Raw genomic sequence first — 22,359 nt, 5'->3', positions numbered from 1 at the left:
ATGCAGTCAAGGCTTCCTGCCCTTCCCTTTCTCTCCTATAGAATCATAGAATCGGAAGGGACCCTGAGGATCATCTAGTCCAACCCCCTGCAATGCAGGAATGTCCCATACGGAGATCGAACCTGCAACCTTGGTGTTTATCAGCAGCACGCTCTAACCGACTGAGCTATCCACAAGAAGGCATGAGACAACTCATAGAGTCTCAGTAACAACCCGTAGTGAATTCTCGGCTGTTCAAGCAAGGAGGGAAATTATCAGAAATGGTTGCATGGCCAAGCATGGCACAATAAGGGATTCACAACACAGGGGCTTGGTCAATATGAATGGACCTTTTCACTCCCACGTTGAGCAACCGAGTCAAGGCTTACGTCTCCATTGTACTAGTGAACAATGTCTCTCTGCCTCTTGACACACATGCAGAAGATTCAGTGGCCCATCCCCAGCATCTCCAACTAGTACTGGGAATGTCAGTGTACCTTGGAGTCCCCGGTCAGTGCGGGCAATACTGAGCTAGGTGGACTGATTTGGTTAAGGCAACCTCCTATATCCTAGCCCTTACCTGGCAATGCTGTGGATTGAACCAAGAAGACCCTTTGCATGCAAAGCCAACTGTTTTCTGGTTTCGACTAATCAATTTGACGTACAGAACGTGAGAAATGAGTGGAATAAAGAATACGGCTTTCCTATTCACTGGGACAATGTTTTAGCTTCCGTAGCAAATGGGTCTTTGGATTAAAAACAAAGAATATTTAGAATTTATTAGACTCCAATACGCTTGTACCGAAAAGGACTATCTACATCAATGTGTTGCTGGAGATGTAATCCGGAAAAATGCTTCTTTGAAACATACGTTTATGCAATGTCCGAAGCGTACGAATTTCTGGAGGAAGGTATTTAGCTGGATAAATACTACTATGGGGGAAAGATTAATATTGTCAGGTGATAATATTATCCTAAACCCTCATACCAACTATATGTCGTTTGACAGTAGATCAACGTCGATGGACCTTTCATGCCCTCACTTCTGCCAAAAGATGGATATTGCTTCATTGGAAAGACAATACTATAGCCCCCTTTGACTGATGGATAGAAGATATTATCACTCTTGCAACATATGGACCAGATTGCTTTTAGACGCAGATTGTGTACGGATAAATACAATAATATTAGGAAGGCATTTATAAAAATTACAATGACTAGTTAATAATTTTATTCTCGCTGGAATATTCATACTACTTATATGCTCATAGATTGTATCACAGCTTCGAACACTTTCCCTTTTTCTTTTCTTCTCTCCCTTTTTTCACTTCCATTATTTATTTCTCCACTGAAAATGGTCAATGAAATATAAATATTAGTTTTGGCCTTCCACGCAATACAACCAGCCGGCTATGCAGTGAAAGGAAGATATTCTCCTCTACTTAGGGTTGCAAAGAGTCTGAGAAAGCGTTAGGTTCCCCAAACACCTTTTCACTGGTCATGTTCCTCACTGGTTAGGTGTGTGTTTGTGTGTGCAGCTGGAGCGGCCTCCCTATGAGCTCTATCTTCCGATAGGAGACAGAAAAGTGTAGAACACATGAAATTGTGCATCCACAACATCATCTGACTTTATTGACTTTCAACAGGAACTTAGAATCATAGAATCATAGAATCATAGAGTTGGAAGAGACCACAAGGGCCATCCAGTCCATTCTTGACATATGCCTGTCAAGCCTCTGCTTAAAGACCTCCAAAGAAGGAGACTCCACCACACTCCTTGGTAGCAAATTCCACTGCCGAACAGCTCTTACTGTCAGGAAGTTCTTCCTAATGTTTAGGTGGAATCTTCTTTCTTGAAGTTTTGGAATTGCTTTTGGATTTTAAAAGTGAACTGCTTCAGAATACTATGCAGATTGATAAAATAAAACAGAACTGTGTGGAAAGTGAAAAAGGACTAATCCCAACAAAGTATGAAGAGACGCAAGATGAACAATAATCAGCCATGGGCAATGTAATTGAATTCAAAGATGATGAAGAAGCTGCATGGAACATTATTCCCTCAGTGAGGGGGGGGGGGACAGGACTCATGCTTGATTCAAAGAGTCTTCAAAGAAGAACCAGCATGGAATAATGCCCTCCCAGTGAGAGAGGGAGGACAGGATCCATACTGGGGCCAGAACTTAAGGGGAACCAAAATTGAGACAGGGCTGAAAAGTGGAAATGTAGTTGGATGGTATTGTGCAACAGCTAGGAAATTGGGGAGGCAGCAGGGGACGAAGAAGGGAGAGTGGTGGATAGGTGGTGAAATAGCGGGAGTGGGGTGAGGAGTAATAATGGATGTTATTTTCTGACTGATCAAGATGGCCCGAAACTGGAATGACCTATGGAACTGGCTGATTCATCTGGGAGACCCTGATTCCAGGGGAGGGAGGGGGGCTGAATTAGATTTAAGTGTTTATTATGTTATTATGATAAAAGAAATAATATTTGAATGTATGGAAATTTTGGGGGTATAAATTTGAGGCTAAGGGGAGAAATAGAGGATAGATGGATGAGAAAATAAATTTAGATTTGGATTAAGATGAACTATGGGTGGAAGATAGTCGATGCTTTTAAGAATAGAAATAATTGTGAGATAATGAAAAAATGTCTTAGAATGATTCAAGATAATAAATGAAAATTGCTTAATTTGGTGTTAAAAATGGACCCAGTGCGAGGGGAATCGAGGAAGTCTACAATGTTAATTGAAATGTTAGAATTGATACGTTTTTCTTTTTTATGTTTTTATTCTTGTTTTTTTGTCTTTTTGTTTTTGTGAATTTTTGTAACTTGTAATGTTTGAAAATGAATAAATATTATTTGAAAAGGAAAAAAGAAATTGTGCCTCCAGTAACCAGTTGGGTGCCGGCTTTTATTGTGCTTTCAGTATTTCGGTGCAAGCTGCCCTTGTACCGTGTGGAAAGGCAGAGAAGCAGTGCTTTAAATAAATTAAGTATTGCATAGCCGGCACAGAGTTAAACTATGGAACTTGCTGCCCCAGGAATCTGCAATGGCCACCGATTTGGATGGCTTTAGAAGACAATTAGACAAGTGCAAGTCTGCTACTAGCTCTTGTCTCCATGGTGGAAGGCATCAATGCTTCTGAACACCAGTTGCTGGAAACGGCAGGAAGGGAGAGGGCTCTTGTGGTCAGGTCCTGCTTGAGGGTTTCCTATAGGCATCTGGCTGGCCATTGTGAGAACAGGACGCTGGACTTGATGGGCCACTGGCCTGATCCAGTAGGCTCTTCTGACATTGTTGAGCGTGCTCACCAAAGCTTACCTTCCAAGTTCCGGACTGCAGAATCCGGGACCGGCAGCCATTTGACACCGAAAGTTGCGTTGATGTAACTTCCGGTGTCACTTTGCCCTTCTATGGGCACCAAAATGGCTGCCGCCAACACCGGAAGTCACGTCTATGCACTTCCGGACATGCCTAGATGCGACTTTTGAAGCTGGCGGCGGCCATTTTTGGTGCCCATAGAAGGGCAAATCAGAAAGAAAAAAATGGCCGCCGGCAGGAGAAAATAACGGAGAAAAACTGGAGACGAAGTGATACGGGGGACCACCGGGAAAAGGTAAGTAAAAAAGGGGTTTTCCCGGGGAAAACGGGAGACTTGGCAGCTATGCACCAAAGTGGAGAGACTGCTTTTCTACCTGAGATTGCAGGGTTCTTTGTGGGAACAGGGATGAAAGAAACAGACAGCTGCACGAATCATGATAGCTAGGAAGTGGAAGGGGCAAGCAGAATATAAAATGGTATAAAGAGGTGTGGGATATAGCTATTAATGATAAATTAACCTGTGCCAATAAGGTAAGACGGGGAATATGCAGGAGAAATGATTTCGAGGAGATATGGAAGGTATTTGTAGAATTTGAACTGTTAAAACGGAAGGGGTCAAACCATCGCAAGAGGTGTTGAAATTTTGGGGGGTTGGATAATTACAATAGAATGGTCTCGATGGTGGGGTGTGTGTTTTGTTCTTATTTGTTTATTATTATTACTTTGTCAAAATAAAATAACAGCTAAAAAAAAGAAATACAAAAAGAAAACTATGAGGAAAAACCTGCCTCGCCATCTGCAAGAATTCTCCCTGCTTTTAAAAAGCCCCGTATCACGTCTTCCCCTCCCAAGACATGGATTTCCAGTTACGTTGGAAGGCGTCCTAGTAGGCTTTGAGTGACACGAAAACCAGGCCAGGGTGGCAAAGACAAGGGAGCGAAGCTACATGGGCTTACGTGCCATTTCCTATTTTTATAATTCTGCCGCACTAGATTTCGGGCCTTGAGAACAATGAGGGATTAATTCCGTAATGAAGCATAATCCCCAGGCTTCTAATTCTGCGTGGCAATGGCCTTTGACCCCGACCTTGAAAGGACTATCCTTGCTCAGGAGCAGAGGCAGCTTTTCTTCCCAAGACCTGTTTAACAGCATTGCCTCTGGGAGCCAATAAAGCCAGCTAGATTAAACACTGATGCTCTGGCAGCAGCTAGCGGGTACTCCTGGCTCCACGGAAGCTGGCACGGTTGCTTCTCGCTAGCTGTTTTGCTGCAGAGGTGAGGAACCCTGGGCAGCCTGAGGGCCACATTTCCTCACGGAGAAGTTTCAGGGGGCCACGTGTCTGCGGTGGGTGGGGCCAGAGGCAAAGAAAGTGGGCAGGGCAACAGATGCAACCCTTACCTTTATTCCTGCCATCCAAAGGCCAGAGATTTCTGCAGACGGACGATTAAGTTTTGATATTTAAACCACTCTGGGAATTGTAGGTCTGTGGAGGGAATAGTGGTCTCCTAACAACTCTCAGCACCCTTAACAAACAACAGTTCCCAGTTCACATGACACAACTGTTGTTGGCAAAGTTCGAAATTAGCAGGGCACCAGGCGCATTTTGCGCCTAAAGATTCTCCATTTGTGAGCTCCCCCAAAAGTCTGGGTGCCATTTTTTGCACCTGGCTGATGCTCAAGCAGTGTTAGAAAGCCAGGTGCTAAAAGACACCTTAAACCTAGGTCGGGGTGCAACAATGGAATGATTTTTTTAAACAAGAATACAAAACTGAAAATGAATGAACTGCAGCTAAAATATTGTGTTCATTTTTCACATGATCTAGTCTTTCCCCTGCCCACCCCCCTAATATTCTTCAGAGGATCTCTTCTCCAGTCTTCAGAGAGTAGCTGGAAGTGGGGAGGCAGAAAAAGGTCCTCCTTCTCTTCCACTCTGCAGTTTTAATCCAAAATCTTAGGCACAGTACTGCTCCCAGAGCTCAGAAACTGCTTGCGCTAACGAAATTCCCTATCGCAAAATGCGCCTAGAACCATGGGAGTTTCTAACACTGCACTCAAAGATTACTGAAATGAAGCCTCAAAGTGCATGTTAACAACAGACAGTATGTTAAAGGAGTTTAACAATAAAGAGTAGAGCTTTTTGAAAACTGAAGTATGGTACCAATATTTTTATTGCAAACACCAAATTAAAAACACACATTTTAAAAGGGCATAGGATGTAAATCAGATGAACCAAAGGCCTGGTAAAAAAGGAACGTTTTTGCCTAGCGCCAAAAGGTGTATAATGAAGGTGCCAGGCGAACTTCCCTGGGGAGAGCATTCCACAGACAGGGAGTCACTGCAGAGGAGGCCCGTTCTCATGTTGCCACCCTCCAAACCTCTCGAGGAGGGGGCACATGAAGGAGGGCCTCAGAAGATGATCTCAGGGTCCGGGTAGTTTCATATGGAAAGAGGCGGTTCTTGAGATATTGCAGTCCTGAGATCTATGGATGAAGGGTGGTATGTATACAAATTTAATTCATAATATTAACCCACCCTTTACACTGATAGCACTATCAGAGCACAGAGAATTGCCTTATACTGAATCAAACCATCGGTTTTGATAGCTCTGCAATTACCCAATCCCAAGAAGCCAGAAGAAACCTAGGACTTTTTGCATGCAAAGTATGGCTGTTTCCAATAGTACCATAAGCAAGATAATATACAGGTATACAGGCTCAGTCCTGTATACTTGAAGGAGCGTCTCCACCTCCATCATTCTGCCCAGACACTGAGATCCAGCGCCGAGGGCCTTCTGGCGGTTCCCTCACTGCAAGAAGCAAAGCTACAGGGAACCAGGCAGAGGGCCTTTTCGGTAGTGGCGCCTGCCCTGTAGAACGCCCTCCCATCGGAGGTCAAGGAGATAAACACCTACCTGACATTTAGAAAACACCTAAAGTCAGCGCTGTTTAGGGAAGTTTTTAATCTGTGATATTTTAATGTATTTTAATCTTTGTTGGAAGCCGCCCAGAGTGGTGGAGGGAACCCAGCCAGATGGGCGGGGTATAAATAATAAATAAATAAATAATAATAATTGTTATAAGAATTTTGAGGTCATATCTATATATATATAATAATGGTTCATAAAACATGTAACGAATGTACAGAAACATGTCTGAAGCAGCACAGGAAAACAGGCCTGACTGACACCATTTTGACTCTCTCTGACCAGGTGTTCCTCTGCAAGGAAGAAGTGGGGTGGGGGGAACCTTCTCATTGTCTCAGGAATTAAAGTGATAATCCCTGGCATCCTGATACCTGAGTGCCAGACAAAAGGTTGTGATTAACTTGGCTGGGAAACAGGGAAATGTAAATATCTCTCAATTTTGTTGATTAGGTTTTGGGGGCAGGGGGCAGGGTCCAGACTGCTCAGATTACTGCCACCAGACCTCCCCTTTCATGATGTACCTATGATGAATCTAGGGAGAGGGGTCTTGGGCTACACCCCTTCTGTGACATATGGATGATGCTTCTGGGGGGTGGGCTGAAACCAATTTCAAATTTCTTTTTAAGGGCAAGACATCTTTGTTTGGGGTTCCTTCCTTGTTCTCCTGTGTGAGAGGAAGGACCCTGTTGCAACAGCAAAAATAAAAGTGCCTTGCTTCGTACGTCCTGGTTTGGTCTCTGTTATTTGGTGGGCAGGAGACGCTTAAATTCGTCTGCTTGCCTGGATCCTTGAGCTCTCCCTGGGTCAAGATCCATTTCTCTGGGTTCATAGGAACCACCTTAAATTTTACAACATAATAATAATAATAAAATTTCCAAAGGTGCAAATAAAACTTATTACTGGAGTTCCATTTTCCAATTTTTTTTATAAAAAAGGTAGCACCTGAACCATTGAGAATCTGTCTGTTCTAGTAACTAGCGCTACCAACAGCTCTTATAATTACAATTTCGGGACATGCATGGTGGCACTCTTCAGAAATATTCAAGCACTTCCAAGACAGAAAGCAGAATATCAAATATTTTGCACGCTCAGAGAAAGAGAGGAGGAGGAGGGAGGGAATAGGAGACAAGTTCCCACTCTTTTAAAGCCAACGTTTTTGGAGCGATTCATTTAATATAAGATGACTGTGCTCCTTTATGTTGCCAGGGCTGTGTTAAGGTCTTGCGCTGAAACTGAATAACACAGAGACATTTAATCCTGCTCAGCACAGTTTTTAAATGGGAACTGAAGGGTGGCGGGAAGGAGACAAAACCCCTTTGAAGGAAGTACAGTAATTAAATACCTGGGCTATAACCTTGCTCAGGCTTGGCAGGGGGCAGCAGTAGGACAAAGGTAGACCATAGCTATACTTGAAATTCTGGCCATGAACATCTGGGCAATGCATAATAGGAAACGTAACAAACTGCCCAGTGTTAAATCCAATGCAGGAAACGGTTTCTATGAATCAGGATGCAACACTATAATTTTCTCTTCTCCAACATTCCTCCAGTGCTTTAAATTAAGGCATATTTTAATGGCACTCAAGGGAGAGCATAGTTAAGAACAAAAAACCCCATCCAAAAATTGCATGCAAAATAAGGGATGTGCACTGCTAACGTTGCTTCGTACTAAAGTATCAAAAGTATTTTTAGTTATATGGGCTGCAAAGGTTGGCCTGGTGAAGAACTCTGGGCCACCTTTTTACAGGTTTTTGTTGGGACACCTTCGAGGTACGCTGGAGCATTACGCGTTTTTAAAGCAGCATCTGTGGATCATGTCACTGGTATGCAAGGAAATGTCTTGCTCACTTGTCTTGCTAAGTGTTGATTCCTGCCAATGAAAGGGTTTCCCCCATAGAAAACACTCTGAGGCAAGATAAATACAGAATTATGGTGCTGGAACAGTCGAGATCCAAATCACTGGCCACTGCAGATTTGGCAAATCCTAACCATAACAAAAAGTAGTGGCTCTGTGAAATTACCTCTTGGAAGTGTTGTTAAAATAAATAAATCTCTTTACATAGCGTCTTTTTGCCAAATCAAGGTGGATCACGAGCCACAAGTGACTGCATATGTTGGATTGATAACTATTTGAATCACGAAATAGTCACGAAATTAAAAGACGCCTGCTTCTTGGGAGAAAAGCAATGACAAACCTAGACAGCATCTTAAAAAGCAGACATCACCTTGCTGACAAAGTTCCGTATAATTAAAGCTATGGTTTTCCCAGTGGTGATGTATGGAAGTGAGAGCTGGACCATAAAGAAGGCTGATCGCCGAAGAATTGATGCTTTTGAATTATGGTGCTGGAGGAGACTCTTGAGAGTCCCATGGACTGCAAGAAGATCAAACCTATCCATTCTGAAGGAAATCAGCCCTGAGTGCTCACTGGAAGGACAGATTGTGAAGCTGAGGCTCCAATACTTTGGCCACCTCATGAGAAGAGAAGACTCCCTGGAAAAGACCCTGATGTTGGGAAAGATGGAGGGCACAAGGAGAAGGGGATGACAGAGGATAAGATGGTTGGACAGTGTTCTCAAAGCTACGAACATGAGTTTGACCAAACTGCGGGAGGCAGTGGAAGACAGGAGTGCCTGGCGTGCTCTGGTCCATGGGGTCATGAAGAGTCGGACACGACTAAACAACTAAACAACAAAAGGTTGGCAGAACAACAGCAAAATTCTCCGCAGCCTTACTGAAAGTCAAAATGGACTGGACCAGTCTGGCCTTGTCATGACTTGAGCCAAGACTCTCCTTTTTCGGGGGACAAGGCTAATGATTAGAATCCAGAAGAAAATGGCCAAAGAGAAGCACTTCTGCAAAGGAAAGCCCATTGTGCTGGGACCTCTCCAGCCTGAGAACATCGCCCTGCTTTTCTCTAACTCAAGAGGCCTCCAGCTCAGAAGCTCCAGGGGAATCACAGTCTCTCTCGCTCTGTCCAAGTCAACAACTGCTAAAGTTAGCAAAGCCCCCTTAAATTTATAATTATTATTACCTGCCCTTTACCAGAAGGTTGGGGAGGGGGTATAGCAATGAATGAAGAGGCTTCTTTTACCAAAGACACAACTAGTGCTACAGCTCCTATTTATTGAAGACTCAATTTGAGGGTGGCTGCTGCTGAAGCAACATTAAGCCTGAGCTCTTCATGGAGCTGTCCAGGGTACATTTGAAGCTTTGCCTCTGTACTGCTGAGGCCATTGCTCAAAACATAGCAAGCCTCCCCAGTTCCAAAGCTGCGGCACCAATACCAAGAAGGCTCTGCTCCATCAAGTCACCAGCCTTGCCTCTCATCTTGCCTCCTCTGAAGATGTGGCTGACCTAGGAGGTTGATATGAATGAAGGCACTCCTTAAGGTACACTGGCCCAGGGTTCAAAATACAAGGCATCATCCCTGTAATCCTGTTTCAAAGGGATCCTTGCTCTTTCCTATGTCAGTTGGGCATTGCAGCTTGCTACGAAGCTGACAGGGGAGAAAAGCAGCTTCTGTTTCTTTTACTCGTTTGAAATAAACCCACAAGAACAAATCTCTATGGCAGAGCTTTCCAAACTGTGTGTCGCGACATGTTAAGTGTGTCGGCTGCAGTGTGTAAGTGCATCGCACCAACACTCTGCAAGCTCCTCCCACGGCTGTAAGGGGGTTAAGTTTAACCTCCAGTTTGCTTGTAAAACTGAATTAAGGTAAAGGTAAAGGGAACCCTGACCGTTAGGTCCAGACGTGGACGACTCTGGGGTTGCGGCGCTCATCTCGCTTTACTGGCTGTACAGCTTCCGGGTCATGTGGCCAGCATGACTAAGCTGCTACAGGCGGACCAGAGCAGCGCACGGAGGTAAAAGGTAAAGGACCCCTGACCATTAGGTCCAGTCGCGGACGACTCTGCGGTTGCGGCGCTCATCTCGCTTTACTGGCAGAGGGAGCTGGCATACAGCTTCCGGGTCATGTGGCCAGCATGACTAAGCCACTTCTGGCAAAACCAGAGCAGCACACGGAAACTCCATTTACCTTCCCGCCGCAGCGGTACCTATTTATCTACTTGCACTTTGACGTGCTTTCGAACTGCTAGGTTGGCAGGAGCAGGGACCGAGCAACGGGAGCTCACTCTGTCGCAGGGATTCGAACCGCCGACCTTCTGATCAGCAAGCCCTGATAAATGTCGCCAACATGAAAAGTTTGGAAAGCTGCTACCTATTTCTTTTCTCCCTTGGGCCAGGGATTCAACTTGCAACCTTCCTCCTGCCAAGCATGTTCTCCACCCCAGACCTATGGTTCCATGCTTGCATTAATACTTCCGTGTCTCTTCCTGCAACACCGAGAGAGCAACAAGAAGGTGTCGTTATTCCCTTGCACGGAGCATATTGTGCAGCATTAATGGTTCGAGACCTTAAGGTCTATTATCTGCTGGAGCAGATTTTGGAATACAAGCCCCAAAGAACGTTAACACTCCCATTGTGACAAGTAACACAGGCCCTGCACAACCACGTTGGCCAGAACAGGCTTAGGAAATGCCGCAAAGTGTGAGCAAGTGCTTGTGAGTCACGACCTGGTTACAAAAACACAGCTGTACACTTTTTGCATTGCCAACAATTAAAAACTTAAGAGTTTAGTCTGAATTGCTCTCTGAGCAGCAGTAGGAAATCTGTTTAGCCCATCCAGACATTGTACAGTGACCATGCTTACAGAACCATGTGAATGCTCATACCCAGGCATCCCCAAACTTTGGCCCTCCAGATGTTTTGGACTACAATTCCCATCATCCCTGACCACTGGTCCTCTTAGCTAGGGATCATGGGAGTTGTAGGCCAAAACATCTGGAGGGCCGCAGTTTGGGGATGCCTGCTCATACCTCTGAGCTATGCCCCTTCCATTAAACTGGTATACTGTATAAATGTTTTTAAATAAATATGTGAAATTATAAATGAAATCGTGCCACTGCTGTCTCTGTTGGGCTGTGGTGTTGGTTTGGGAGGAAGGTTTGCAATTTTTTTTTTAATTGCAAAACGTTTCAGAATATACATATATGTTTTCAACAAAAATACAACCTTAATACAAATTACAGCGATTGCGAGGAACCGAAGAGCAGAAAAAATAAAGAAGGGGGGGAAAAATAAAGAAGGGGGAAAAATAAAAAAATGAGAAAACTCACAATCAAAATACAAAATGTATCTAAAACATTTTTGGCCCATCAATTAAATAAGAATAATTGCTTGGTCCCAGCTCCTGCCAGCCTAGCAGTTCGAAAGCACGTCAAAATGCAAGTAGATAAATAGGAACCGCTACAGCGGGAAGGTAAACGGCATTTCCATGTGCTGCTCTGGGTTTCCCAGAAGTGGCTTTGTCATGCTGGCCACATGACCTGGAAGCTATACGCCGGCTCCCTCGGCCAATAATGCGAGATGAGCGCGCAACCCCAGAGTCGGTCACAACTGGACCTAATGGTCAGGGCTCCCTTTACCTTTACCTTTTTAAAATAATCTAAAGTTGTTTAACCAAGCTAGGAGCAAGTGGGCCTCGAGGAAATTGTGGATCCTAAACTGTGCAGAGGAGAGAGGGAGACATCATCCACTGAATCCTCTAGGAAACAAGACTGTTTTGACTCGGAATGTACAGACAGAAAGGCCAGCGCCAAATGAGTATTTCTGGGGTATTCCATAGTTGCGACACTAATTCCAAAAGCCCCTGACCAGCATTCATGTAACTTCAGAGGGTGGAGGACCACAGGTGATGATCTCATGAAACGACAGGTTCATACATATACATAACAGGAAAGATGAATTTCCAGTGCAACAGACTTGTTAGACTTTAGCAGCACCATCAACAAAGAGTTTTGTGGAACCTTAAAAGCAAGGGTGAGGAATGAAGAACGGGATGGACAAATGCACACCTCTCAACCTGGCCCTCAGAACTGAAAAAGGTCCCCTTACCTGCATTAAAGACTATCAAGTTTATTGCAGCATAATCTTTCATGGACTAGTCAACTTCAGCAGAAAGGAAGAAGAGCAAAGAGCCCCAGTTTCAGGGTATCTTAGGAAACCTTCTAGCCGAACGAAAATTTCTGGATGGTTATGATACCCACCAAGCCTTGACTTCATTCACACTGACTATCTGCAAGAACTGCTTGCCAAACAATAGTTGAGCACACCGTACCAAAATGTTTTTGACAGGATTTGGCAGCGCGTGACTTTTCCTCCGAAATTCAACTTTTGCCCCACACCTTCAAGCGCAGATCTGTTAACTGATCAAACTTGCTAATGCTCTCATCAAAGCTAGCAACTCAATGACTTTATCTCAGAGTCAGGCGCTTCTTTTCCCACAGGAGAGGCCAATCTGCATAGATACCACATGTTTGACAAAACCACCAGACCCAACCCCAATCACTCCGAAGGCAGCCAAATCCACACCCCTTTGTGCAATCCAGCATTCCGAAAGGAACACTGGTAATTACACGTTGCACATATTAATAACAGCTCCGCTATAAATTCTGAAAATTAATGCAACTAAACACTGGAGTGTTGCAGCACCTGCCCGTTTAATTATCTAATATGCCACACCAGGGGGCAAAGAAAGGAAGGAACCATCTTCAAAATATCTCTCAGCAGGACATTTACATCTCCCATCAACAGCATTTGTTAGATCAGCGCATGTTCTAGTGTCTCTACACGCAACTGAGATGTGGCTTTTGCCAGCAATATAGCCATTTGACGTTACTTCCTCAACATCAAGTTAACAATTAACATTAATAAGACACACACCATTCTTTGACTGTGATTTGTTTTAAACTTCCGTTTTTAAAATATATTTTTATTAAAGGTTTCTTGGTTTACAAAAGTATGTGCAATGTCTCTTTTCTCAAGTGACATTTTCTACAGATCAGTTTCATTTGTTGAGACGTTAGCGTTACATCAGGAAGAAAAAGTGGAAAGAGGTGGAGGGGGAATGCCTCAGGAGCGCAAAGATTCAGGCTTTCACAATGTGGACATTTTTGATATTTTATTTTATTTTTAATTTGACATTCTCACTTCACGGTGTTATTTATTTATTTTTTGAATTAAGGTTCTTCGGAACAGGAGTTGCTAAGGAAACAGCTAGCAGCACAAGACTTGTATTACAATTACTAGATACGGTTCGTGCTCAGTTCACTACCAACCAAACCTACAAATTAACTGAATGGAGCAGCGAATCCTGCAATTAAATGCACTGCAACGGAGCAGAGCGTTTGGGGAACTTGCATCTTAAGATTACGTGTGCCATAGTGAATGGTGCTGGTTTTGGACCAGAGGGATTGGGGTCCAACCCTCTGTGCAGTCAGGAAGTTTATACTGGGTAACCCTGGGACAGTCAATTGGGTGAGATACTGAAAAATGGTTCACCATATTTGTAAGAGGGCTGCAATTTCTCGTGGCAAAACTTCTGGAGGCAACATGCTAGCGATTTTCAAGTTGTTGTGTTTTGTTTTGTTTTTTTAAAAAGGCTATGATCTAGCAGGGTTACAGATTTGCAGTTTGGATCTGCACTGAAATGCCGCCTTATTCAAGGGTGAATAATTCTGCAACCTTAGCCGCATCACAGTTTCTCCGTCTTTCAGCTGAAGGAAATTATTGGCTCGTCTCATGGGTTTGTAGGGCAAATGAGCTAAGGAAGCGTTTCCTTCCCCCCCCCCTCCAAGCAATAAATCTAATTAAATAAATATAGAAACAATGGGGCATTTAAAGACTTAGAAAAACTCCACAGGGTTGTCAGGAGAAGCTTTGCGACAGCACACTGTTCGTTTATCCTAATCGTTGGCATTTGGTGCACTCTTGAAAACTGCTTCCTGTACCTAAATCCCACCCCAAACAATGCATTTCAACACCATTTCCCCCAGTTCCAACATCCTCTGCTGTTCTATGAATAGACAGGCCTTTATGACGGATTGTCCTGAAACAGAGACCCTTCCTCCCTATCTTCCTTCCAATTCAGCTGCTGTTGTGTTTTTCAATTAAATCTTAACCTTCGCCACACCAGAGCTGAGGATTTGGCATTTATTTCTGCTACATCAAGCCGATGCACAATTCAAAACCACAAGCAGAGAGTCAACTTGGTTCTCAAAAATGGGCTGCAAATAAATTCCTCAAGCAGTGGAACTGACAAGGTGATAAACCTGCTTCTTTAGGGCTGTGCCAAGTAGTAGGGGAGAGACAGGGGGGTGATTTCACGCCCAATGGCCATGACTTCTTCCAGGAGCAAGCTAGGATGGCCAGGATTCAAAAGAACTTCACACACCCAAGACGGCTGATGGTATATGCTTCCTTTTCAAACAGTAGGCCACCTTTCCCTATGTCACATGGCAATCCACTTTTTAACTTGAGGGGATTTTTTTTAAAACCAGATTTGGCATGGAGGCCTTCTGGTCAAAGGGCAGAGGGAGTCAGAAAAGCAGCCTGGGCATGCATAATGCTAAAATTGCTCCAGAGGTACCAGCTGGCTTGTGCTGGAGAACCCAAAGGTTTGCAAAAGCATTAAAAAAACTTTAGGGGGGAACTTAGTGGCAGGGACTAAAAACAGCCCAACGTGAACCCCAGTGGGATCAGTGCTCAGAGAATGGAGACAGGCAGCTGGTTGGAAAACAGAGAAGGAATGAAATGGAGTATCCTACAAAAGGGCCTGGCTGGCTGGCTGGTATGTTGTAGAACCCACTTGTATAACTTCTAACTCACGCTGCATAGATTTGGAGCCCAATTTTGCTCCACATCCCCATCCTGCCCGAAGCCAATGTCTACTTTGCTCGACAATGTTTAAAAAGTATGGCTGGTTTTTAATCCATTTGTATCCAGCGTAGGATCACTCCTGTGTGCTTTCCACAAAGATCAACATATTACAATGGATTCCTTCCCCAACCCCAACCCCCATGCCAAGAAATTAAGAGAAAAACCAACACAGAATCATAAAATTGTAGGCTTGGAAGATGGCCAAACCAAAAAACTACATTCTTGGAGCTCGCTTTCTGACAGGAACCACAGCACTCTAGTCTGTGGGACGGCAGGGAGCAAAAATAAGAAATATATACACTGAGGTTTGAACTTTTGACTGCTTTTTGTAGATACGCAATTCCAGGAGAGAGAGAAAATGTTTGTGTGAGATGTGTGTGTGAAATATATATATATAGAGAGAGAGAATCAGCTTTAGATTCTGAACTGTCCTTATGTCATCCATGCCAGAGAATCCACCATACATAAAACATACACTGCTCTAAAATTGCCAAGGATAACCTGGCTCCCTCATACTGTATTTTGACAGCCCCAGAACTACCACATTTCCTAGTTGCCATTGTTTCATATGAATGAGAAAGAAGGTGGGTGGGGGGCACCCAAGGATTCCATAGTCATCCCTGGTCCCCCTCTCCCCGCCCCCCCCCCGCCCTCCAAATCCCCAAGATAAAAGCCATAATCCATGGCATGCAAGGAATGAGGTTGCCCAAGTAGGTGAGAGATGCCCACATGAAACGCTTGGGAGTTATATTGTGGTCGCCCGAGTGCGCCCAAAGCATCACAAAGACAGGGAGGGGAGGGAGATATTTACACCTGAAGGCTGTAAATCGCCAGAGGGGGTTTCAGACAAAAAGACCACTCCCTCTTCCCCTATTTCCTTGTCCTATTGTTCTCAATGGCAGAGTCCGAGAGGGGCCCCGGATCACCTTTTCCAGGAGGAGGTTACCGTGACCGGGATCCCGTGAAACCAGGAAAACCAGCCTGGCAGAGCCAGGGAATATAATACACCTATTCTTTTGAAATCGGGTGTCCTCTGCGCGCGCCGCCAAACCAAAAGCTCGAAGGAGTATCAGGATCAACTCGCCGTTTGAGCGTCACCTCGTAGCAGCAACGCTCCATTATTTTATTTCGTTTATACTGTAAAGGGGAAAGCGAAATGCAGCCGCTTACCTTGCAACTGCTTGAACCTTCCTTCTAGCTGATTGTAATTGTATGGCACCGAGGCAGGGCACGCGGGGGACAAGGGCACGGGCATGCCAGCCGGGTTCTGCACTTCCATGGAGGAGGGAGCCGCTCGGAGGTTAAAATCCCAGCATGCGAAACGGAACGGATGCGCTTAAGAAAAGGAGGAAACGGACGCAACACACAGGTTGCTCCAAAAGACAAATCCAGGCAGATCCCAGTTTCCTCGGGTGCGTGGTGCCCTTTCGCTCACGATTCCTTTAAAAATAAAAATAAATCCCTCTCCGATCTCAGTTCCAGCCTCCACACACGATTCGATTCAAAGCAGTCCGGCGGAGGAGGAGGGCATCCTATAGCGCGCGCGAACTTAAAACCCGCGTGGGCTGCTGGCGATCCCTGCGCGCAGGTTCGCCGGCGCTTCGAGTTGACTTCGGTTGCAAGCCTTCTTTACCCGAGCGGCGGCCGGGCAATCCGGATCCACGCAAAAAAGAAGAAGAATACACAAAACAGCCCGCCCAGGTTGCAAGTCCAGAGTTGAAGCGCGCGCGCCCGCCCGCTTTCGTGCTCCTTCCTTCCTCCCTCCTTTCCCCAGCCTCCCCGCACCTCAGACCTTTCTGCTACTTTGCAAGATCCCCCAGTAGCCACTCGCGGCGTATTTAGTGGCGGTGATGTCACTGATTAGCATAAAGTATTGTGGAAGACTGTACCAATGGCAGGAGGCGGCGGGGTGGGGAGGCCGGCCAGGAGCGCCGGCGGTGGTTCGCGCGCGCAGGCCAGGCGGCGCTCGCTCGTGATCGAGAGCATCCGCGCGCAGGGACACCTCCCCAAAGGTTCCCCGGAGCGGAGGCCGAGAGCTCGGGGCGCGCCTGTTTCGAAGCGGGAGGGGACGGGCACCTACTTGCACACGCGGCGGAGAGGCAATGGTACCTTCCGAAAAGCAAGCTGGTAGAATTACGCTCTTTTGTTAAGAGCCTCATGTAACGGAAAAGTCTCAGATTACTATCGCCTGAAAAGGAGGGCACTTTTTCTTCCTTTATCTTCAGCGCTGCGCACTAGAAAGGAGAAAAGGGGAAAAGATAGAAAGTAGCTAACTCTCCCGGAACAGAAACACTCATTCAACATTTAGCATCGGGGTTTCTTTAAAAAAAAAATCCTTAGAAATGCACACTTTTGAAAAACTATGAATGAACCCTCTTCACCCAGCAATTTAGTACCATTTGATTTAATTGGAGATGCTAAATATTTTGACGTCTGGAAAGCAGGGCATGGACCTCGCCATCCCGTTCCGATCAGGCCTTCTGCTTATTTAGCAAATTACACTTCGAACATAATACAGTAGCAGTGTTTGCATTTCTGTGTCTTTCATTTAAAATGAGGGCTTTTCCTCTACTTTGCAAGAGCTTGGTTTTTAAATGAAACCTTTGGGGTAAGGACACGTTAGCCCCGCCCAAGTGAGCATCCTGTAAGGGGGGGACAGTTGTTGGCCATGACAGTTATGGCTGATCATAGGATCACAGAATTGTACAGTTGGAAGGGATCTGGAGGGTCAGTCTAGTCCTGCAATGCAGGAATCTCAACCAGATCCATCCATCCAACCTCTGCTTTAAAACTTCAAAGGAAAGAGAGTCCACCACCTCTTGTGGGAGTCCGTTCCACTGCTGAACAGTTCTTACTGTCAGAAAGTTCTTCCTGATGTTTAGCCGGAATCGCCTTTCTCGTAACTGGAATCAATTGCTTTGGGTCCTGGCCTCCGGCACGGAAGAAAGCAATCTGGTTCCACCCTCCATGTGACAGCCCTTTAGATATTTGAAGTTGAAGGAGCATCTCCACCCCCATCATTCTACCCGGACACTGAGGTCCAGCGCCAAGGGCCTTCTGGCAGTTCCCTCACTGCGAGAAGCCAAGTTACAAGGAAGCAGGGAGAGGGCCTTCTCGGTGGTGCCTTGTCAGAATGTCCACAGCTCAACCCCCAGCATCTTCAGAAGGTCCACTGCCTGAAGCCCTGGAGATGAGCAAGATGAACCAAAGGCCTGATACGTAAGGCACGTTCCTATGTTCTCCTACAACTTTGCAATGTAGGTTTATCTGAATTTTATGAATCGGGACACTGAGAGATGAGTCACTTTAAGGGTGCTTGAAAGGATAATGGAGTCACAGGCTCTGCCCCCTGATACATCTGATGGTCACACACCCTGGCAGCACCAAGCCTGGCAGAGATACCTACATGCTCTCCGTAAGTGAGAAGGAGCCTTCTGTATATCAACCAGTGTTCACATGCAAAAGCTCCTCCATACAAGGTGGGATTCTGATTGGCCTTGCACAGGGAAGCTCTATGCCACGGGTAGGCAACCTAAAGACCGGGGACCTTCTCAATCCAGCCCGCGGACAATCTGGGAATCAGCATGTTTTTAAATGAGTAGGACCATAAAGAAGGCTGATCACCGAAGAATTGATGCTTTTGAAGATCAAACCTATCCATTCTTAAGGAAATCAGCCCTGAGTGCTCACTGGAAGGACAGGTCCTGAAGCTGAGGCTCCAATACTTTGGCCACCTCGTGAGAAGAGAAGACTCCCTGGAAAAGACCCTGATGTTGGGAAAGGTAGAGGGCACAAGGAGAAGGGGACGACAGAGGACGAGATGGCTGGACAGTGTTCTCGAAGCTGCGAACATGAGTTTGACCAAACTGCGGGAGGCAGTGGGAGACAGGAGTGCCTGGCGTGCTCTGGTCCATGGGGTCACGAAGAGTCGGACATGACTAAACGACTAAACAACAACAAGGATGTGTGTCCTTTTATTTAAAATGCATCTCTGGGTTATTTGTGAGGCATAGGAATTCATTCATTTCCCCCCCAAAAAAATATAGTCCGGCCCACCACATGGTCTGAGGGACAGTGGACAGGCCCACGGCTGAAAAAGGTTGCTGACCCCTGCTCTATGCACACATTGCTCTGCAGTTAAGGCCCCTTCTTATGCCTTGTGAAAGTGAGGCTGCTGTGGGTTGTGACCATGACCTGCAATGCACCCTCAATGTGCTTGGGAACACCCTTTGTGTGATGAAGCACTGGACAGTCGAGCTCTCTGCTTTTAACTAGATAGTCCAGGGATCGGGTCTGGGTGCCCTCCTGCATAAATAGCATGAATTGTGGCCTGCCTCGTAGAAACCACCCCTCACTGGAATAAGAGGCAAAGCAACCTGCCTGCGGGGGGCATGTCCCACATTCCGGGGGTGCATGGCATTTTGTCACCCGGGTTGACACCGCCCCTTTGGAATGGCACCCAGAACAAGCCCACCCCCACCTCGGAACGCCCCCGACTGGAATACGAGTTGTGAGTAAATGCCTCCCCCTTCTCCTGGATTCAACCTGTCCCTTAGAAATAAGGGCACTGGGTATTTCATCCTACAGAGATCACTTCCTACTGAACCCAACCCACTGCTTGCATTTGCCTCCTTGCTCCTGGTTGCGCCAGCATTATTCATTGAGTACCCAAATTCCTTTCATTTGAGTCAGAGCTCCTTCCTCCTCCCCCTCCTTCTTCCTCCCCTTTTAACACTGCAAAAAAATGTTGCCTTTGTTTGGTTTCTGTAGTTTTGCCATTTTTTTTTAGTCATGCAGTAAATGCGAAACTAATTTTTGTAGGAGAGACAGAATGGCACACAACACGGGGCATTCGGAATCGTGCGTGCCCGCTGTCTTCCAAAAGAGGAAAGCAGCCTACTCCAAGGACCTTGTTCTATGTGGGATGTGTGAGTTTATTCCCAAAACGAGATTCCTCGTCAGAAAAAGGGGTCTTGTTGACTTTGTCAGGGCTTCCTCTTCTTCTTCAAGGGTTTTAGAGATGGGTATAAATCAATCTGGAGCACTCACTACTCTATTCTTGGTTTAGAAACACATGCAAAATTTCACAAAGGCTGTTGAAAGATAAAATCAGATTCTAAATATATGGTTACAGTAGCCTTTTGCTTAAACCAGGCTTCCTCAACTTCGGCCCTCCAGATGATTTTGGCGTACAACTCCCATGATCCCTAGCTAGCAGGACCAGTGGAGAGGGATGCTGGGAATTGTAATCTCAAAACATCTGGAGGGCCGAGGTTGAGGAAGCCTGGCTTAAATTTTGGAGTACAGTGATCTAGTAAAGTCACAATCCTATACACAACTCAGTTCTAAACTTGTAAATCCCTCTGAGCACAACAGTCCTTACTGTTGGGTTAATGGCCTGTAGGGCTGCAGTTCTGCAGTACACTCCTGTTGCTTGTTTACTCAGAAGTAAGTGCCGCTCAGTTAATTCCCGTGGTGTTGATGAAAAGTGATGGCAATGAAACCAAAATATGTGGTGCACGCCAAACATTCTCCGAGTGTTTAGCTGTCTAATGCAAAATTCAATGAATGCAATCCATCCCCCCCCCCGATGGTGGGTTTCTGGTCCCCTGAAATATAATATGGGCAGAACCTTGGGGATTGCTAACATTGCAAGACTGGAGTAGCAGAGTAAAACCTGGCCTTGTGCCTTAGAAAACAATGTGGCTGCATGCAGGGATTGCCAATAATAATAGTGGTAATCGCCTCATGCTTCATTTTCACTATGGCATCTATTCTGTGTGTTCCTGTGCGCTTCCAGTGCTAACAGAGAGTTCCCTCTTCTAAAAAAAATCAGCTTACGTGCTTCTGCTGAAGGCAAGATAGTGCATTTAGTGGAACAATGTTCTGACCGTGGAATAGCAAATCCCTGTGTTTCCTCTAAAGCCCTTTCCCTGATAATCTTTGCCCTGCCAGCTGTCTCTGAAATAGACAGAATGCCGCACAGCGTCTCTTCGGTGCATTCTTTTTTAAAAAACAAACAAACAATCCAATTCTCCCATTTAAAAAACAAACAAAGAATGTGCATTCTATATCCAGCTTGGGAGGAACAGGATCACAAAACCAGGTTACCACAACAGTTGATCATCTGGATTTCCCTCCAGTTAAGGGCATAAGAAGAGATTGGATGGATCCATCAGTAGCCCAGCTTCTCAAGCATCGTCTCAAGAACATGAGAAGAGATTTGTTGGATCAGGCCAATGGCCAGCCCATCTAGCCCAGCATCCTGTTCTCACAGTGGCCAACCAAATGCCCCAGCGGGAAGCATGTAAGCTGGATGTGAACACGGCAGCACTCTGGCCAGTATGGCTAGTAGTAATGGGTGGCCCTCTCCTCCGCGAAATTGTCCAATCCTCTTTTGAAGCCACCCAAGTTGTTGGCCATCACTCCTTCCTGCAGGTGTGAGTTCCATAGTTTAATTATGTGCTGCGTGAAGAAGTACTTTGAAGTACGCTTGGACTACTGCAAATGCACTCTACATGGGGCTACCTTTGAAGGTGACCTGGAAACTACAACTAATCCAGAATGCGGCAGTTAAACTGGTGACTGGGAACAGCCGCCGAGACCACATAACACCGGTCCTGAAAGACCTACATTGGCTCCCAGTATGTTTCCAAGCACAATTCAAAGTGTTGGTGCTGGCCTTTAAAGCCCTAAACGCCCTCGGCCCAGTATACCTGAAGGAGAGTCTCCACCCCCATCGTTCAGCCCGGACACTGAGGTCCAGCTCCGAGGGCCTTCTGGTGGTTCCCTCACTGTGATAAGTGAGGTTACAGGGAACCAGGCAGAGGGCATTCTTGGCAGTGGTGCCCACCCTGTGGAACACCCTCCCATCAGATGTCAATGAAAGAAACAACTGAAGTTCCCTGTTTAGGGAAGTTTTTTTATGTTTGATGTTTTATCGTGTTTTTAATATTCTGTTGGGGGGTATAAATAAATGATTTATTGATTATTATTTCTTATGTGCACCTTGGCCTCGGTCCAGTATACCTGAAGGAGCGTCTCCACCTCCATCATTCTGCCCGGACACTGAGGTCCAGCACCGAGGGCCTTCTGGCGGTTCCCTCGTTGCGAGAAGCCAAGTTGCAGGGAACTAGGCAGAGGGCCTTCTCGGTGATGGCGCCTGCCCTGTGGAACACCCTCCCAACAGATGTCAAAGAGGAAAACAACTACCAGACTTTTAGAAGACATCTGAAGGCAGCCCTGTTCAGGGAGGCTTTTAATGTTTAATAGATTATTGTGTTTTATTTTTCTGTTGGAAGCCGCCCAGAGTGGCTGGGGAAACCCAGCCAGATGGGCGGGGTATAAATAATATAT

At 45.7% G+C, this 22,359-nt stretch overlaps 1 protein-coding gene across 4 annotated transcripts in view; it reads right to left on the bottom strand.

The window, feature by feature from the left end:
* Positions 1-22,359, bottom strand: part of SPTBN1 (spectrin beta, non-erythrocytic 1) — a 212,123-nt gene that overhangs the window by 118,599 nt on the left and 71,165 nt on the right. The window contains exon 1 of one of the 4 annotated variants that reach the window (XM_035110963.2): positions 16,174-16,890. The exons of the other annotated variants lie outside the window; for them this stretch is intronic. Within the exon in view, the coding sequence (XP_034966854.1) occupies positions 16,174-16,282 (109 nt within the window). The 5' untranslated portion in view covers positions 16,283-16,890. Of the gene's footprint in view, positions 1-16,173; positions 16,891-22,359 lie in introns of those variants that run through there. 4 annotated transcript variants of the gene reach the window in all.

Source organism: Zootoca vivipara, chromosome 3, assembly GCF_963506605.1.
Source record: "Zootoca vivipara chromosome 3, rZooViv1.1, whole genome shotgun sequence".
NCBI lineage: Eukaryota > Metazoa > Chordata > Lepidosauria > Squamata > Lacertidae > Zootoca > Zootoca vivipara.
The sequence above is the reverse complement of the archived record's forward strand: the minus strand, read 5'-3'. Positions and strand labels throughout refer to the sequence as shown.